The 19874-nt window shown below is 34.1% G+C and overlaps 2 protein-coding genes across 4 annotated transcripts; one reads left to right on the top strand and one right to left on the bottom strand.

Moving 5' to 3' along the window:
- Positions 1-3360: 3360 nt before the first annotated feature.
- Positions 3361-8077, top strand: LOC104893986 (pentatricopeptide repeat-containing protein At2g02980, chloroplastic). Of its 3 annotated transcripts, none has more exons than XM_010680133.3 (4): positions 3361-5191; positions 5622-5788; positions 6086-6133; positions 7768-8077. In XM_010680133.3, the coding sequence occupies exon 1, from the start codon at positions 3391-3393 to the stop codon at positions 4981-4983; it is 1593 nt and encodes a 530-aa protein (XP_010678435.3). In that variant the 5' UTR covers positions 3361-3390; the 3' UTR covers positions 4984-5191; positions 5622-5788; positions 6086-6133; positions 7768-8077. The 3 variants fall into 3 exon arrangements, with proteins under 3 accessions (XP_010678435.3, XP_048500276.1, XP_010678434.3); XM_048644319.1 differs by having other exon boundaries at positions 6086-6462; XM_010680132.3 differs by having other exon boundaries at positions 3361-5356; positions 6086-6462.
- On the bottom strand, positions 5965-15469 carry LOC104893988 (flavin-containing monooxygenase FMO GS-OX-like 9). Its single transcript, XM_010680135.3, has 7 exons — positions 14731-15469; positions 14357-14427; positions 13573-13728; positions 13390-13472; positions 7760-7895; positions 6570-6743; positions 5965-6437 (listed from the first exon to the last, which is right to left on the bottom strand). The coding sequence occupies exons 1-7, from the start codon at positions 15311-15313 to the stop codon at positions 6240-6242; spliced, it is 1401 nt and encodes a 466-aa protein (XP_010678437.2). The 5' UTR covers positions 15314-15469; the 3' UTR covers positions 5965-6239.
- Between the last annotated feature and the right edge of the window lie 4405 nt (positions 15470-19874).

The raw sequence follows: 19874 nt of genomic DNA, 5'->3' as shown, positions 1-19874 counted from the left end.
CTTCGAACCTGTAATGTCAATGCTTTCTTGACTCTGCTCCCCCGAAGGATCACCACAGGATCAATAGGCAAAGCCATGATCACAAACACAGACAAGCACGTAATCAGCAAAGCTGAGTACTACATATCAGACAAAAATAATCCTAAACATGATACTACAACACAACTTGTAGAATAAAATAATAATAACATAACAACTGCAGATGACTCTTACTGAACTAGACTCTAACTTTTATTTCTTCTTTAATGGAATAGTTATGGGACGAGTTGTCTATACTGAAATAGGAAATACGGTCATGACTCCGTAAACCAAATTGACCTGCGATATCGAGGAACCTTTGAACTAAAGAGGAAAGGTGATCAATCCAATCCCAGGAAAGCATGGCTACACCATGTACTCCAACCCTTAGTGTCCAACTCTAGACGTGCACCAGTCTAAAGTCTATAACCTATTCTCGTTTCACTTTACGTTGCATTCATTTTATACTTGTGTTGACACCAACCAAGCACATAATACTCACAACTAATAATCACATAACATCACAAAACTCCTTTTTAATCTTAGAATCAATAAGTGTTCACAACTTAGCATCCAAGACTCTTTTAACTTCTTTTATTCTTTACTAACTTGCCTGTTGAACCTAGCCAACAGTAAACTGTACCTTTATATAGGTATAACTCATATTACCAAATAAGATCCACGGTTCTTATAAGAAAATAAATAAACTAGAATCTATGTAACACATGATTCAACTTACTTACATTAATTCTCTCACGAATTAATACCAAACTGAACTTTGTCTTGCATCAAACTTCCAACAACATAACATATTCATATATCTTCTATTTACATGTAGCACATAGGCAAATAACATGTAAACAATTCAAGTAAACTCATATATAGAACAACAAGGTCCTATACATGATACTAATAAATAAAAACATCCCTAAGGCATGTTTCTAACCATATAGCACGTAGACTATGTACGTACCTTGTATAAACGCAACGGTAGGCCACTTTTAATCTCTAAAAGTCCCCTACAATGAATTCTCCGCCTAGAACAATAAATAATCAAGTAAATACTTGAACTAAAAAAAATACAGCAACTTTAAAACGTCCCAAACCCTTTTAAACTTCTTTAAAAATCGTTTTTATAATTTAAACTCTCGTTATTTTTAATCCCTAGTATAGATCAACTATTCTAGTGATTAAAAACCATTAAAAACCTTAAAATATTAACTTTCTGAATTTCCAGCATCTATAAAATTTTCTAAACCTTCTGAAAATATTTTAAATGCATATAAAAATCGTATTCCAATCAAAATTCATATTCATACTTTAAATATACGATTTCTAGTGATTTAAAACCCTAAAAATCACATCTTTCATGATTAAAACTAAAAATAATAAATCTGAAATTTTTCTTTTATACATATGATCCGAAAATATATTCTCATAATAAATAATAACTCAAATCGTAATCATGTAAATAGTAATAAAATAACAATAAAAATTAGACTTTAATGGAATCTTAAAGGAGAAGTAAAGAAAACAACCAAAATAAGAGGAGGAAGAGCAGCGCCGGCTGTGACAGCAGCAAGGAGTGCGGCAGCAGTTTTGGCTTCAAGAAATTATTGTGACGTTTCTTGTTCAACAAGAAACGTTACTTAGCGAAGAAGAAACGATTTTTGAGAGAAAAATAAAACTCACGCTCAAGAGGAAGAGGAGAGAGAAAATGTCGAGTGAGAGAGAGAGAACTCGGAAGTCACGTGCAAGGGAGGAGAGAGAAAATAAAGTGTAGGGCAAAATATTTGGGTTTTTAGGATATTTAAATAGGCTAATCCTATTGGGCTTAGGAAAAGGAATTTCAATAATTAAAACTTTGATGACTAACAAGATGGGCTTATTAGGACTTTAGTCATCAAATCATCCTTTCCCTTTTTATTACTTTTGGGCTTTCGATTCCATTAAGTTTTCTTTTCAAATGTGCTTTTAATAATTAAACTCTTATTTAAAACACGCTTAATTAAAATTTTACAAACTTTATTAAGCTAAGAAAAGTATTTTTAGTTGACTTTTAAAATAGTCAACCCTTTTTAAAAGTCAAATCATTTTCCAAACTCACTTGGATTTAAATATAATTACATAAATACTTAAATATATTTATGAAAATCCTTTAAAAAGGTGGGGGATTACACTAACGTAAATACTACCCCTCAAAATTTTTTATGGAGTAATTAATATTATAATTCGTCCTTTAAAAAATAATGATTATTAATTATCTCTCATGATAATTAATTTAACAAAAAAATTTACTATTTATATATTTGCCTATACATAACTTTCACCACTAATATATCTAATAATCTTGTTTTGATTTTATAAAACACTAGTAGAAAAGCAAAAATTTAAATATGAATAATAAAATAATAGACATAATACAAATGAATAATAAAATAATAGACATAATACAAATAAAGAATAAAATAATAATTTAATTATAATTATTATTGCAAAATATTGTAATTATAATTATTATTATTAGTATTGTTAACCTTAATTATTTGACCATGATTATAATATTATTTAATATCAATATGAATAATCAAATAATAAACAATAATACATAATAATATACATTGTGGTACTTTAATAAAAAATTCTAATAATAACATTATCAGCTAATAGTAATATGAATAATAAAATAATAGACATAATATAAATAAATAATAAAATAATAGGCATAATACAAATAAATAATCAAGTATAATACTATATAATCATTGTGGTACTTTAATTAAAATTCTAATAATAACATAATCAGCTAATAGTGATATGAAATTATGAATAACAAAATAATGGACAATAATACAAATGTTTATTAAACATTGACTATTTGGACCTTATTAGACCTGATTGGAACTTATTGGACCTTATTAGACTTGATTGGAACTTATTGCACCTGATTGGAACTTATTGGACCTTATTAGACCTTATTGGAACTTATTGCCCTTATTAGACCTTATTGCAACTTATTTGAACTTATCTAAACTTATCTGAACTTATTGGACCTGAAACTTAATTTTTTAAGTTGAACAGAACACACCCTTAATAAGCTTCAATAAGTTCAGTTCAGGTTCAATAAGCTCCAATAAGTTCAGTTCAGATTCAATAAGTTCAGTTCAGATAAGTTTCATGAAAAACGGAAAAGAAAAAAAAGAATCACAAGAAAAATAGAGACGAGATACTACAAAATCTAAAAGGATATTTTAAATATTTCGAATATTACATCGAGCAAATCGAGGTTACGTTTAGCAACCATGTATTACAAGCTTACGATCATCAATTATAAGTTATAACCCAATGTGCGTACTTTGAGTAATTAGGGTCATGAACCTCGCTCATGGTTGGCAACTGCCAAAACCAATAACAACGTTAAAATGGGTTCTTCCCTTCATACGTTCAAATTCAACTTCATTCATCAAAGCTTCCATACATTCAACTCAAATTCTGGAAAAAATTACTACCCGCTTTCTGAAAAAACTCTTAAACCCTTCTCAGAAGAAGCAAATTCTCGCCCAAATGATCATTCAGAAAGAACATTGGAACCATTTTCATGTCATGAAACTCATCGATACTTGTGCTTCCGTTAATGGGTTTGCTTCTTCTTCCCTTTTCTTCTCTGAATTCCATGAATTTATCGATTCCTGTACTTGTAACTCAGCTATCAGAACTTACACCCACTTAAAAAAGCATTGGCATTCAGTTTTTGTTTATGTACAAATGCATAAATATGGTAAATCCCCTGATTCTCTAACTTTCCCAGCTGTAATTAAGTCATCTGCTCATTTGTGTCGTCGTAGATTAGGTAAATCACTACATTGTTGCATAATTAAGATGGGTTTTAGTTCAGACTTGTTTGCAAGTACTGCACTTGTTCATATGTATTGTAGTTTTTCGTCGACTGATGATGCCTGTCGAGTGTTTGATAAAATGCCTGAGAAAAATTCTGTTTCTTGGAACGCGTTAATCACTGGGTATGTACATGGTAGGCGGTATTTTGAGGCGTTTGACGTGTTTAGAGAGATGATGGAGGCAGGGAAAGAGTTGAGGGAGGTGACTGTGGTGGGGCTTTTATCTGCATGTGCTAACTTAGGAGCTCTGGAGCAAGGAAGGTGGGTTCATGAGTATATTAGACGGAATAGGTTGGTGTTGAATGTATATGTCGGTACTGCTCTTATTGATATGTATGCGAAATGTGGGAATCTTGAGGAGGGTCTAAAGGTTTTCAGGGCAATGAAGGTGAAAAATGTGTGCACTTGGAATGTTTTGATCTCAGGATACTCGATGAATGGTCGATCAGAGGATGCTTTGATGGCGTTTTATAGTATGATTTTTGACGACTATAAGCCTGATGATGTAACCTTTTTGGCTGTATTATCTGCGTGTTTTCATGAGAGTCTTGTTAGCGAGGGCCTGTCACATTTTAGAACTATGAATGAGGAGTTTGGTGTGCAACCAAAGACGGAGCATTATGTTTGTATGATTGATCTGCTCAACCGGGCTGGCATGATTGATGAAGCTATGGAACTTATCAGGAGCATGCCCTTGAAACCAGACCCGACTGTGTGGAGGGCATTGCTTCGTGCCTTTCAAGTTCGTGGAAATGTCCATATGGCTGAGCTTGTGACTCTAAAACTCATTGAACTAGAACCGCAAAATGGAGATAACTTTTTGTTGCTCTCAAATCTATATATCCAACAGCGGAGGTGGACAGAAGTTGAGGTAGTGAGGGAAATGGTGAAGTCTAGAGACATCCAGAAGATTCCTGGGTATAGTTCAATTGTTATCAATGATGAAATATATGAATTTGTTGCATCATATGATGTTAAACCTGGATTTGAGGAGGTATATGAACTTTTGGTATATATGTCCAAGGAATTAATACTATCTGGTTGTGTGACTGATGTTGGAATGTTGTAGTATGAGACTATGATCTTATCAAAGAGGGAAAAAAGCTTTCAGTTGCTTTGCTGCTTTGCTATCTGTTGATGGCTATGAGTTGGATTTTACAACTCTTCAAAAGATTAAGCCAATCTCATTAAACCTCTTAAGCACGAATTTTGGATTATGATTCAAGCAGTTTTCAACTCATACCGTAATCCATCTTCCTAACAGCTTATGCAGCAAGGTTAGTGAGACGTGTAACTCCGTACTTCTGTTCATCAGTTACTGTTTGTGGAGCTATCCTTTTCTGGTGGTTTTATCAACTTCATCATAGATTTTTCCCCATCTATTCATGTATTCCTACATCTCTAGCAGAGCTGCTGATGAGGAATACATTCTCATTTATGGGGTAAGATGTGCAAGTTCATCTATTTGCTGACAAAATATAATCTGCTATCTATCTTTTAGTGACAATTTTTTTCCTTTAAACTCCCAATAATTTGAACATTTTGTTGATTGTTGGCTAATAACTAATAAGTGTGTCAATATTCTTGTTTTCCTAGAATTTTTGTCTTGATTTTCCCAATGTTCCCCCTAGAATTTTTTTATGAATAATACTCCCTTTATGTGCAGTACTCACTAATCTTGGAATGTGGATTTGCTATGCATGATAGGTCTACAACCAAGCTGAGTATCCTTTTCAACAAGGTGACTGCTGCCTGGCTGCCCCTACGCCTGAGAGGACCCTTGTGTTGGAATAATTAAAAAGTCACTATGAGGTGGTGATATAGTCTACTGTCGTTCATCAAACAGTCCAGCTAATTGCGTAAGAGTTAGGCAGGTGAATTATTGATACTTTTTAGGGGCCTTAACAGAAGTTTAATATGTATTGAATGAACTGAATTTGTCTGAACTGAACTGAATTAAAACTGTGAGAGGAAACTACTCGAAGTGAATAATGAATTGAACTAAACGGAAGTCCAAAAGAAACAGAGTCTTATTCTATTTCGCATGCTGTTAATTGCCTAATGAGTTCAAGTATTATTAATTTTTCTTCATCAAGATAGAAAGCATCTGTAATAAACATGGCACATATTGCTGGTTCTGTTACTAACGTCATTCAAAAAACTGCATGCAGGGCAGTACATGGAGTCTCTCCATCAATACGTGAAAAGGAAAATAATATGTAAGTCTCATTTCTCTTGAACTGGAACTGTGGTATGTTGTTTTGCATAAATTACTGCTTGACATTGATTTGCTGAGCTGGCCGAAGTCTAGTAGGAGTATTGTTTTTATAATTCAAATGCTTGTGCTCCAAGTTGAGTGAAATGAGGGCTTTGACGAGCTACTTGAAGAAGTTCAAAGTCGTCGTAAACATCACGATATATCTCCAAATTTGCCTCCGCATTTATAAGAGCTGAAATACATAGTTCCTTCCTCCATTCTTCTAGGCGTGGAAATCCCACTTCATCTGCATATCTGTCACAATACTGCAGTTGAAAGCTTGCATTAGAGGTATCCAATCCCATTTCTGATTAACTGACTTTTATGACTTGTTTGGTAGACAGTAATAAATGGTGGTAATAATGACTTTACGCATAGCAATTAGCATGCACATTTACCTCAAAATTGGCAATGTCATGAGTGTTGTGCTTCGGGATGCCAGAAGCCTCCCTAGAGTGATAGAACTCTTTAATTGACTTCATCATTTCTTCCCAAGAAGGCAATGTTTTTTTCCCAGAGAGTAGCTGAGCAATCCATACTGCTTGTGACTCGAAGAAAGGGAACCCTATGATCTGTCAATTTCATATATCAAGCCATCATGATATGAAATATTCTTGCATTGAAGCAAAGATAAATGTAGTATTTATTTTCAACTACTATTGTACAAAACCTTAAACTCTTCATTTTACCTAAAATATTTTGTCATATCTTTGACCTTCCGATATTAGTATAACCACTTTGATAATTCATTTTGGGTAAAATTCTTGGAAGTTTTTCATATAATGGCCGAATTGAATGCTTGGACACGCATTCGTGGCCGATACGAGTACTTGAGTCTTCGTAACATAGTGCGATACTATATCCAATTTCTGTGCTTTGCTGATTTTCGAATATTCGGGTCCTCAAATAAAAAATTAGCAATGGTGTGATTCATGTGTAGGTCATGAAAGTTCTAGGTGCCCTAACTGTTCTGAAGTATAGATATACTACCACTATAGAAATGCCATTAGGGTGCTCACATGTAATGCTTCTGGTGATATAGAAATATCAAAAGCTCAAATAAACATTAGTTGATTACTGGCAGTCGACATGAAGTTACCAAACTTTCAGATATCCGCAACTCCAGTTTCTTGGTAACCGAACTTCCATGTATCAAATCTATTTTGTTGATTTACAATTCGAATTCAATTTGGAATTTCTTGTACTTGACTCCCTAATTCGATTAAGCATCTTTCTTGCATACATCTAGCTATCCACGCCATCTTTTTGAGTGCATCTTGGATGTAACATGTTATACCATAACTTATTGTGTAACAAAGCCTCACACATACATAATTACATAAACTCCAACAAAAATGACATAAACTTCACCAAAAAATGACATGATATTTGTTGTCATTTTACCTTTGCTTTTTGTGTCATTTGAGTTCTTTTACGAAAAAACAATGATTTTTTAGTTGTCACGCTTAACAGTTACATCCAAGAATTCGTGAATTTTTTTTATACCTCCATTTCCGTGAAGTATGCATAAGACCAATTGATTTGAATATGTTATTGGAGAATTAGATATGAGGATATTATAGAATACCTTTCTAGGGATTCCTATGAAGGAAAGCGAAGGAGCAAGTGAAGGAGGGAAGGTGTGCTGGTATAAAGGTCCAACTCGATCATCATCCACCTCAATAATTCCTTTGGTGTCAAGAAACGGAAATGTATATAAATACCTACATTCAACAGCAACTTTTTGTTAATCATCATGTATTTTGATAAAAGTAGAATGGTAGGTTACATAAATTATAATGTCTCTTTTGTTGTACAAATCTTTCCGACATCTTCTCAAGACATTAATTTCGTAACAACAGTTTAAACAACTGTATTTGGTTATTCTTACTTAAAGGATTTGCAATGCCTCCTCTTAAGAAACTTGCATGTCACGTTATATATATGATGTGTTCCCAACAAGGCGAAGGACCGTGGCGAATACAAAATATTTAGTGGTTGTTTAGTATTATAGTAAATTAGGTAGGTAATAGAAATTCTCATGATTTTCTAAACAGGACAGTTGTTTGGTTGACAGGAAGTGGGGAAAATGTGGGCAATGGAAATTCATAGCACAAAATGTGAGAATTTATTCACCTAGCCTTCTGTCACTCAAGATTTCCACATCAATTCATGAGAATTTCAAATTTCTTGGTCAACCAAATAAATAAGCCAATTTCTTATGAGTTACAAAAAGGAATTAACTTCCTAAGAAATGGAGCATATATATTAAGGATGTAATTTAACATTGTATTTATAATTTTTCTACTTTTGAAATTTTATTTTGCTTTTGTATATCTTCTGGAATTATGAAAATAAAGGAATTTATTTTTTTCCCTTTTAAAATTAGATGTATTGGCCGAAAAATTAAAGATTTTTCTCAACGTGTGGTTCACACATGTTGGTCTATAACATGATATCTTGTTTTGAATATTGATCTATCATAATATTATTGGAATAACTTGCAATACAAGATGCATGCTTACCTAAAAGTGGCAATCTTTGACATCCTGTCCTTCACCACAAGTTAGGTAATTATTAAGGCTATGCACTCTTTTGCGACAAGGATGATATACACGTTAGGAGCCTCCTATCAGGATTTTAGAACTCTTTGTCTTACTTCTTTCGTTTTTCTAGATGTTATAATTCACTTATATGTAAATGTCTTAATAGATGTTACATATTATAAATAAATTCTTTTTCACCATAAAGATCTTAAAATACTATTAAAAAGTTGGTGGTCTCCCACCTTCTCCTTTAAAATAAACGTTTTTTTATTCAGAAAGTGATGGTCCCCTAGCTTTCTTAAAACCCCACTCCAATTTATCGTAATCGATTAGTTAACATGTTGGTTAACCGTATTCTGAAACACGGAAAAAAATCATTGGCTTATAAAATTCTCTATCGAGCCGTGAAAAAGATTCAACAAAAGACAGAAACAAATCCACTATCTGTTTTACGTCAAGCAATACGTGGAGTAACTCCCGATATCGCAGTAAAAGCAAGACGTGTAGGCGGATCGACTCATCAAGTTCCCATTGAAATAGGATCCACACAAGGAAAAGCGCTTGCCATTCGTTGGTTATTAGGGGCAGCCCGAAAACGTCCGGGTCGAAATATGGCTTTCAAATTAAGTTCCGAATTAGTGGATGCTGTCAAAGGGAGTGGCGATGCCATACGCAAAAAGGAAGATTAGCATGTATAAAGAAAAACAGAGGAAGTAGCTGTTAGGTGGAGACGTGGAGTGATAAATCTATAACAGATAAGGAACGAGATTCATAATGCAAAATCATATAGTATTGGTATTGGTAATACTTATATAATGTTTACATTTAGGTAAATACACATTTCTTCATTTTGTTGCTTCCATAAATACTATTACCTCTGTTTTTTTAGTTGACCCGTTTTTCTTGGACACACATGTCAATGTACTATTTTAAACTTTTATATCTCTAATTATCAATAAGCAAACATTTCAAAAAGTTGATATTATGAAAATATACATTAAGACGAATCTAGCAAGATCGCACATGACTAAATTTTTTCTTTTTACTCATTTAAGCTTTAACTTTGACCCTTGGTGCTTTCTTACTTAATTAGGGCCTATTCTCTTCGACATAAAACAGCTGAACTGAACTGAACTGAACTAAACTGAAATGAATAGTGATATGTGAGAGTAAAAGTATTGTCCTGAACTGAACTGAAAATAAGATGGGTAGAACAGGCCCTTAGTTTGTTTATAGTATTTTTTTTAAATTCATGTATTCCTTACATTTAAAATCAGATTGTTGGATTTTGTTCAATATTGTTGTTCTTTAAAAAGCTGAAGTACGATTAAGGCTATCAAAATTCATTTACAATTTAGTGAAAGTGTTTTTAATTATATTTTTGAAGGATTTGTGGTAGTGTATTTGATGTAGCACAAGTAGAAAGAACACACCCAGATGCCGTCAAAAAGTTATTTCATTTTGTCCCAAGTAATTTAATAAGTGCCATTCTTCTAGTGAAATATCACCCTTAGGGGGCGTTTGGTTGCTACGGGGCAAAGGGAATGGAATCAAGAAAGGGGAGAAGGGGAAAGGAAAAGAAAACCCTTAGATTTAGAGTGCTGTTTGGTTAAGACAATGTCAATTATCTTGCTTCCTCCTCTTACCATTCTTCCACCCTAGCACCACCACTCCTCCCACTGTTGCTATTACCCACGCCGCCTCTCCCTACCCCAGTAACGCCGCCTCTCCTTACCCCAGTAACGCCGCCTCTTCCCCTTCCCACGGCGGTTCTCCCCTCCGATCCCCTGCACAATCGCGTTTCCCCCCTCCCCCGCGCCGTCACGTTGTTCTCCCTCCCCTCCCTGCATTGTCGCGTTCTCCCCCTCCCTCCCCTGCCCCGTCGTGGTCTCTCCCTCCCCTCCACTGCATCAGCGTTATCTCCCTCCCTCCCCCCTGCGCCGTCGCGGCCTCCCCTCCCCTCCCCTACACCACCGCATTGTTCTCCCTCCCCTCCCCTGCGTCTATAGGTGTTGGATGGTTGGGGTGTTGCTCGGCGGTTGGTTGCGGTGGCCGGTGGTATGGTGTGTTGTGGTGGAGGGGTTGGGTTTGCGGTGGTAGGGTGCGAAGTGGTGTGGTGGTTGGGTGGTCAGGTGTGGTTGAATGCTTGGGTCAATGGGTGGTTGGGTGGTCAAAGAGGAGGTCAATAATAAGTCAAAGAAAGGGTAAGTGAAACTCTTGGGGGGGTAGGGGAATGAAGGTAGAGGACTTTGGGGTAAAGGAGAGGGTAAAGGGTTTTCATTGATTTAAGCAAACAAACAACAAGTAAGAGAATCACGTCTCTTGATTCCCTTACCCTTTCCACAATACCCCTAACCAAACGCCCCCTAATTGTAGTTTGTTTAGTTGTGAAATTAACTCCTATAATTTCTTAATATAGCAATTAGGTTTCCTTGCTTCTTCACCCGTGAAATTCAATTTCAATTATATTTTTTCGTATTTGTCGGGAGAAAATGATGACGTAACACATTTTCAAAAATGTTTTTCAATATTAAGAAAATAACTTTTGGCAATGTCATTGTATCATAACAAAATTATTCAAATGGTTTTCTGATAAAATGCGTCTATGTCATTTCTTGAACAATAATTTACCGAAATTTATACTTGGGGTTGAATTTAACAATTGGTGAAAGTAATAAGGTCTAATTATTATATTGAGAAATTAAGGAGTTAATTTCACAATCAATCAAAATTAGAGGGCAATTTGCCATAATTTCATTATAAGGGCCTGTTCTCCCCAACTTATTTTCAGTTCAATTCAGTTTAGTTCAATTCAGTTCAGTTCAGTTCAGTTCAATTCAGTTCAGTTCAGTTCACTTCAGCTCTGGACAATACTTTTACTCTCACATAACTATTCAGTTCAATTCAGTTCAATTCAACTATTTTATGACGAAGAGAACATGCCCTAAATGTCTCTCTTTTCACTCTCGCGGTCTCCTCTCTTAAGCTGCCCTAATTAGAGTTCAGTGCTTTAATTTCCATTGTTACTTTTCCTAATCTAGTGTGGATCCGCAGAAAAAAAACTAGTTCTACATAATCATGTTTGTCTCACCAACAATTAATAAGCAATTATGTAGTTCAAGTTGATTAGTGCGTCTAAGTAAAATTAAGTATAAGTATTGTACTTGTAAATTAATATTGTATTGTGTGCATCAGCACTAAATTTGAGAATTATTACTCTGTTATGCTATAAGAGTTACATAATTATTAAGGCATACAGGCATATATACTGCTCCGTGGGCACATCTTAATTATTGCTGTTGCCATAAAATCTACTACTTCATAAAAGTTCTATTGCAGCGTTTGCAGGGATTCCTCTACAAAAATCTATGTTGAAACTGAAAAGTATGCTTAAAGTGGCAATTGGGTAATTGTGGTTAAATTTGTTTGAGAGGATTAAATTACTTAAAATCGTCCCAAAATAAAATTGAAAATATAATTTTACTTTTAACTTTTTCTTTCATCTTCACCATTACTAAATCCTCTCACTATACAACAACCACCACCATACACACAACCACCACCGAAACCACGCAAACCACCATGGAGGTCACACACACCACCAACGAAACCAAAAAAAATTAGCCGCGTCCATTGCCGGAAACGTCCGGGCCGGATGTTTCCGATGGTGGACGCGACTAAGTTTTTTTGGTTTTGTTGGCTTGCTCGTGGTGGTTGCAGGGGTTGGGGTGGGGGCTGCCGGGTGGGATGAAGGGAGGGTGGGGTGAAGGCTTGCCGATAGACCTGGTCATGGGTCGGGCCTATCACGGACTTGGCCTGTGGGCTTTGGGCACCGGCGGGCCGGACCCGAGCCCATGAATGGCGTGCTGTGCCGGGCATGAATTTTTTAAGATTTTGTCCATTGGTCGGGCTCGTGCCTCTCGTGGGCCTGACCTGTGTTTTATGTTGTTTTTTTTTTGGCAATTTTAGCCTAAAAAACAAAGTAAAGGGACATTCTGCCCACAAGCCATATAGACGGGCTTGTGCCAGGATCGATGAGTCGGAGATAAAATTTCTTGACCGTGTTGGCCGTCCCATGCCCACCTCTACCTACCGGTGGGTAGTGGAGGGGGTGGATGTGGGGATGGAGGTGGTGGTTGGGGAAAAGAAAAAACAAAAGAAGGACAAAGTTGGAAATATTTGATGGGACCGAGACGATTTTAAATAATTTTGCGGCAATGTTTAGCATTTAAGCTTTTGTTGGGATTGAATCAGGGTTGTTTGGATTGTGTTTGCTACTTTTGGGTGATTGAGATTTTTGGTCCGATTTCAGATCCATTTGGTGAGTAGTCTTTTGTCAACTATAGCTTATATTGAGCTCCTCAAAAAAAAAAAAAAAAAAATTGTTATTTTGATAAATCTTAATTTATTTTGTCACATTAATTTCCATTAGAGGCGGGTCTAAAATGTAGGTCGTATGATTCTCAAAGCTTGTTTAGATTATGATCTGATAACCTGATTCGAGTAAGTCTTGTGATTTATAATTACAATCTTCTCTCCATCTAAAATATTAAATCATGAATGCTGCACTAGTGCTTTCCATTCTAGTTTGTGCAAACAAAAACAAATAGATCAAAAACAGAAATAAATTGTATTGACTATTGAGAAATAAAATGGTTGTGAATAGTATTACCCGGTGCAATATATAATGCTATCGGCAATAACACAGGAGCCATCCACAAACAACACTCTTCCATCTTCTTCAAGAGACTCAATCTGCAGACAACATTAATGAGACTTGGATTTTTGACATTTGTTCTTTTGAAGGTGGAAGAGAAAGTAAATTGAAGTATTTTGTTTGCATGAGTTTTCTAACCTGTGGACAAAGATGCAGATTTTTATGCTTAGCAAATACTTTGGTGTAACCTTCAGATACAGGGGATCTGGAACTGACATAGACTTCCTTTGCTACTCCTACTAATTCCATTGACAGATCTTGTCCCGTCATTGAACTTCCTACAATCACCACTACCTGCAATTGTAAACAACAAAATTTATACTCCCTCCGTTCGACACTAATCTCCTGACTTGACTCGAATGTAGCACTCTTTGACCATTTGTCATACTATGGTAAACAAAAAAGTTACAACACTGGATTTAAAGATACGAATTCATGACACAACTTTGTCACCTAAACCCCAATAAAAAATTATATGGTTTCATTAATCTTTACATGAAATTACTCGAAATATTTGACAACACAAATATATTTACAAGATTAAGTGAGTTATAATCATCTTACAGAAAGTGGTGGACGAAAGATTTTAACTTTAGGTGCTAGTGCCCAATACGAAAGTAAATAAAGGTTTTTGTTTTGTTCAAAGTTTCAACTAACAGTCTAACACCTTTTGTCTCAATGTAGGTCCTCCACTATATAAAGGCGTTTAAATATTGTAGTTTACATTTACTAACAAGATGCAATAATTGAAGGCTAAATTTTCAAGGAAAATGATATACATAGCCCTTAGGGCTATGTATAAGAAGGTTAAAATAGAAATAAATCTGGTACCCGATAGACATGACTATGGATTTTTCTTATGATAATGCATGGATTTTTCTTATGCATGAAAATCAGTGTAAATGGGAAGGAGCTTAATTACCTCATCACGAAATGAATCTGGTACCCGATAGACATGACTATGGATTTGTCTTCTTTTCCATGAATTCATACCTTGATATGTCCATACAAAACAACACCCACCATCCACCAGGCCACCACAACATAATGAAATTGAGTTAGTAAAACATTGAATAGAACAAAAGGTACGGTTGAGATTCAATAAGTAAAAAGTCCCTTTTTGCTCAAAGTTTTATTTATTTTCATCTCAATTACTATTATTGCATGCTTAACGTATACTTTTAATTCTTGCATTGTAGTCTAAGAATTACATGCTTTACCCATCTTTTTTAAGCCATGTGTATGTATGTATGTGTTATAATGAGTAAAAATAATGAAGATGAATGATATATATACCTTTAATAAAAGGCAACCTAGGTCGAGAATAGTGACCACTAGCAACAACCACCGCATCAAACACCTCTTCCACCACTTGATCACTCTTCTTCTCTTTACTTTTGACAACCCATCTCAAGTCTTTTTTAACCTCATCACCAAATAAAAACTCATCAACCACCATGTCCATGCCCACATACTCAACCCTAGTATTAAACCTTATGATATCCCTCAACTGAAAAAATTGACAAAAATCCTTAAGGTACAAGAAAACTTCCCTATGGCTTGGAAACCTCCTCATGTCCCTTCCCTTCTTTTCGACGAAAGGGAAGTCGGTGTACCCCATGATTTCCCTAGGAGAAGCTAACCTTAGAGATTCATACATACTACTATGAACCTTAAGAAACTTGTTTGCCATTCCTAAAGGATCTTCGTCTTCGATTTTCGAGTCATAGAGCCATTGCCCTCCAATGTCATGGTTTTGCTCAATGACTACCACTTTGTGACCTTCTTTCCTTAGCTCCCTAGCCGCCACGAGGCCGGAAGGCCCTGCTCCTATGACACATACACTCTTGGAGTTGAATTGGTTACTTTCTGAAACCATTGTAATGTAGCTTAATTAACTTGGTGATCTTTCTTTAATTTGTTGGTGATGAGTGATGAGTGATGAGTGATGAGGTAGGGTTGGAAATTTTTTGGTGAATGGTGTGGTTGGACAAAGGAACTAGTGTGTGGGTGCGTAAATATATATAGTGAGAGTTGCTTCTTCTCATTATTTTTTTTTGGTGTAGTGTAAATAAAGATAAGAGTGGCTGTAATCTACGTGATCGTTGAGATGGCTTTGCTTCACGGGGATCACATGGGAATATGACATATCATTATATTATGTTCATGGTGTTTGAGACTGTTTTTAATGAATTATAGGAAAAGGACGAAAAAAAGAGGCCATCAAAAAAAGGAAGAAGAAAAGAGGCCATAAAAAAAAAGGAAGAAGAAAAGACATAATAAGTGGAGGGTCAAGCATAAAAAAAATCAAGTTCTCTTTTAGGCAAGGAAAATAAAATCAATTTCTTCTCAATGAATCTATAGGATGATTGATTTGCCTAAACGTTAAAAGAAATTGATTTTGTAATACCAATAAATTTAACTTATTTCAGTAATTTCTAATTATCATCTGGTGGTTTCTGTTTACTTTTTTTTTTGGTATAATTACAAATTTATCGATCAATTTTTTTTCCCTTTTTGATGAGAACCCTTGTAATACCCCGATAATTCTCTCTTTTCTTTTCCAAAATACCTTTTAAATGTAAAACATAGAGAATTATCAAGGTATTATTGTCCGTATGATAACGTATCGGCTTATTCAGAATTTTGCAGTGGAAATAATATGAAATAAACATTGAAAATAAAACTTAGTCAACCAAAGATAAACTCCAAAAGTCAACCCAACATAAAGTCAAAAGTCAACCTCAAATGTAAAGTCTACACAAGCTCCAATTCTCGAATTCATGATGCATCATCTTCAAACCTGCAAATGACGATACTCTATTGATCTCGAGAGACTGCTCACTAATTGAGTCATTACATAATCAATAAGGCATAACTGTGATCAACACATACACAAAATGCACGAAATATGCAAAGTTGAGTACTATATAGTAAGTAAATATATAACCTAACATGATAGTAATAAATATTAAGCAAGGATAAATAATAATATAATAACATCACATACTAGCTACTTTTACTGAACTAAACTCCACAACTAATCAGTTAATTAATTTAGATGGAATAGGCAATGAAACGAGTTGTCTAAACCAAAATCAGTCTTCAATCTAGAAGATAAAGTACGGGCGCAACTCTATACTCCCCTGACCTGCGATATCGAGGAACGTTTAAAATAAAAATAGGACAAGTTGATCAATCCGGTCCCAAAAAAAATCCATGGGATACCACTATGTACTCCAACTCATACTTGTCCAACACTTCAGACGTGCACAAGTCTAAAACTATTGTTATGCACGATTCATTTTACATGATTACTAATTTATTCATTTGCTATGACCCACATGTAGGGCAAATATTATAAACATAAAATAATCATAAAGTTCCATTTTTATCTTAGGATTATATAAGGTGATCATCAACTTAACAACCCAGATTAATTCCAATACTAAATCATAACTTTTATTTATTTGTTGACCAAATCCAATAACCAACCAGTGTAATAATCAACTTACCAAATAAGACACTCGGTCGTCATAAAGTAATTAAATAATCCAAAGGGAACTACATGATTCAATCATGATCCAAAACCAACATAAGTATTAATCCCGCGCCCTCATGTGAATTAATAAAATAAAGTTTCCAAATCTCATATGCTTGCATTAATATTCCATGCAAACATAATATCATCATCAAAATCAACATGCTTTACACAACGACATAAAACATGCAAATCCAATTGAATAATATAAACCCTATATGAACTAAAAATAGTTCTCTGTACGTGTTACTACATAAATTCCATCATTAGGACATGATACTACTCCAACCAACACATAGATATGTACGTGCTTTGTTTAGACAAATCAAGATACCACTTTTACAAGCTTAAAAGTCGCCTAAAGAGAATTCCCCGCCTAAAATAACCAATATAACCACAAATCAATACTCTATAAATTTCCAGCAATGTTAAATACTTTAAACTCTCTTTGAAAGTGTTTAAAAATCTTTCCCATCATTAAAACATAATTATTAAAGCCTCCTAGTATAGTACTACTATACTAATTGTTAAAAACATTTTAAAAACTCATACTTTGATCATAAAAACTCATCATAAGCATTTTTACAAAATTTCCAACAACTTCTAATATAATAAAACCCTTTTTAAACCTACTTAAACATAATTAAAATCATAAGAATACTCAATTTTATAACCTATAATATACTACTATGATTTTCCAACTCATAAAATTCTAAAAAATTCATGCTTTGATATTTAAAATCTCAATCCAAACATAATTATAAATCTGAAATTTAATTACTTCATTATATAAACTATATAATCTTAGATTTATATTTAAATCATCAAATTATAACTTTAAACATAAACATATTAAGACAATTTTTAATAACATAAACTTTGCACTAAATATAACTTGATAGGTAGAAATATAACAAGTTTAAAATCATTTTTGCTAAACCAATATGTGTTTTAAGCTATTTAAATATATTTTAAAGTATGACCAAATAAAATGTTTGACTTCTTTAAATCGTTAATTTTTTTTTGACTTTCAAAATTCAACTTTTCAAGAAATATATCATTTAAATACTAAAGTATACTAATATATATATAAATATACATTGAAATATATTTATAAAATTCTTAAAATTATAGGAGATTATAATCGTTTGATAAGAAGAATTTCCTATGTGCTGCACTCGCACATGGTCACTCACCCATAGGTGCAACAAGCCCCAATTCTCTCCCCTTCCCCCAACCATTGAAATTTGCTTCAACTAGATTTGAACCTTGTTATTTCATGTGTGAGATAAGAATTCATATCATTAAACCCAAGAATTCTTAGTAATTTATAGAATCTATTAATAGCTCAAATATAATTTACGTATTTTCATATTTTTACAAAAACTTCAACACAATTTTGTCCATGTCCATTAACATTCTTATGTCCATTAGTCCATGTCAATTAAAATAAGAAATGTGTTACACATGTTGACAAGCCTAAAAGTAGGCCAGGTTTTCTCTATCTTTGCACTAGTGCATTGTGCAGTAGCTACCCATCTCTCCTCCGTTATAAATTATAATATCCGTAAGCCACGATAATCATGTAAAGGAATTTTTTTTCTCTGATAGTGTAAGCATTTTGATTTGTTCGTTTGTCATCGAAACGCTTTAATTTAAGAATTTACATGTAAGTCACAAACTCACAAATAATGGTTCTAGTGGAGCAGGTGAATGTCGCAAAGTCAAAGTGGTGTAACTAAAGAATTGGAGGGCGAAGAAGCTTGAACAATAACTATGCTAATAAAAGTTTATGGAATACTCCTTTCGTTCTTAAAAGATTGTTATATATTCCTTTTTAATTTATCTCTTAAAATATTGATTTATTTTCTATTTAGGTGATATGCTGTCCACAATTTCTCTATATTTCCATGCATGATTGTATTTAAGTATTTAAATATAAAAAAAATCCTAGCCCTCTCTCTTTTTTCTCTCTAAAACCCTAACCTCCTCTACCCCTTCTTCATCGGTAAGGGGCTGCCATGGATGATTCTATCCATGGTAAGCCCCTCTTGCGCTTTTATTTTCAGTTTTTATTTCATTTTTTTGTTTTGTTGAATAAATTAGTATCTCTTTATGAGATTTCTTCAAACCTTATTATGGGGTTTTAGTCTCTGTTGTGGAGATCTCATTCTCCCTTATGGGAGTTGTGAGTGTAGTTTTTTTGTTTTTAGGTATGAGAAATTGTTCTTATTGGTTGAAGTTCGAGACTCAACATGAAGGTATTGGAATCTCGGATGCGGTTAACATGGTTCGATCAAGAATGCTCTTCCCAAACTATGTCAGAATGATAGACTTCCTCATCAATAGCTGTTTGATTCAGCAAATACAAGGGGGCTGCGTTGTATTGCTCGATTTGGTTCATTATAGTTTCTTCGAAGACGAATTTGATTTAATCTTATTTAATTGTATCTTGTTTTTCTTTAATATCTATGGTAGATGCCGTTTAACCTTCAATTAATAAAATTTCTCTTTCAAAAAAAATTTCTCTATATTTCCCCCCTACCTGCTCGTACACAAGAATAAAAACTACCTAACTACAAACGAAATAAATAGGACAAACTTTAAAAAACATAAGGAGTATACATTATATTGGAACTCTCGACAAACCAAACCCAATAATTCATCCTCCTCGGTCCACAACAACCTCCCCCCCTCCTCATTTTTCTATGCAATAATGGATCTAAAATTTGAAATTGATATTACAGGTACGGTTTTACTTGTAATTAAGTTGTAAAGTAGGAGAATGGTATACTAAAAATACCTAAATTACTGACTACCAGTCTGTACTGATATTTACTTTATTTCATTTCTGACAACAAATACTGACATTCAAGAATCCACAATGATCAGATTCCTA

This window comes from Beta vulgaris, chromosome 5 (assembly GCF_026745355.1).
Source record: "Beta vulgaris subsp. vulgaris cultivar EL10 chromosome 5, EL10.2, whole genome shotgun sequence".
Lineage (NCBI taxonomy): Eukaryota > Viridiplantae > Streptophyta > Magnoliopsida > Caryophyllales > Amaranthaceae > Beta > Beta vulgaris.
Note: the sequence above shows the minus strand (reverse complement) of the source record. Positions and strands in the feature narration are given on the sequence as shown.

Excerpts from the sequence above, each read along its gene's own strand:
- LOC104893986 (XM_010680133.3), top strand. The coding sequence starts at position 3,391 with ATGAACCTCGCTCATGGTTGGCAACTGCCAAAACCAATAACAACGTTA.
- LOC104893988 (XM_010680135.3), bottom strand. The coding sequence starts at position 15,313 with ATGGTTTCAGAAAGTAACCAATTCAACTCCAAGAGTGTATGTGTCATA. Across the intron at positions 13,473-13,572 it reads ATCTGCATCTTTGTCCACAG|ATTGAGTCTCTTGAAGAAGA; the intron begins GTTAGAAAACTC and ends TGTTGTCTGCAG. Across the intron at positions 6,438-6,569 it reads ATGACATTGCCAATTTTGAG|TATTGTGACAGATATGCAGA; the intron begins GTAAATGTGCAT and ends TTTCAACTGCAG.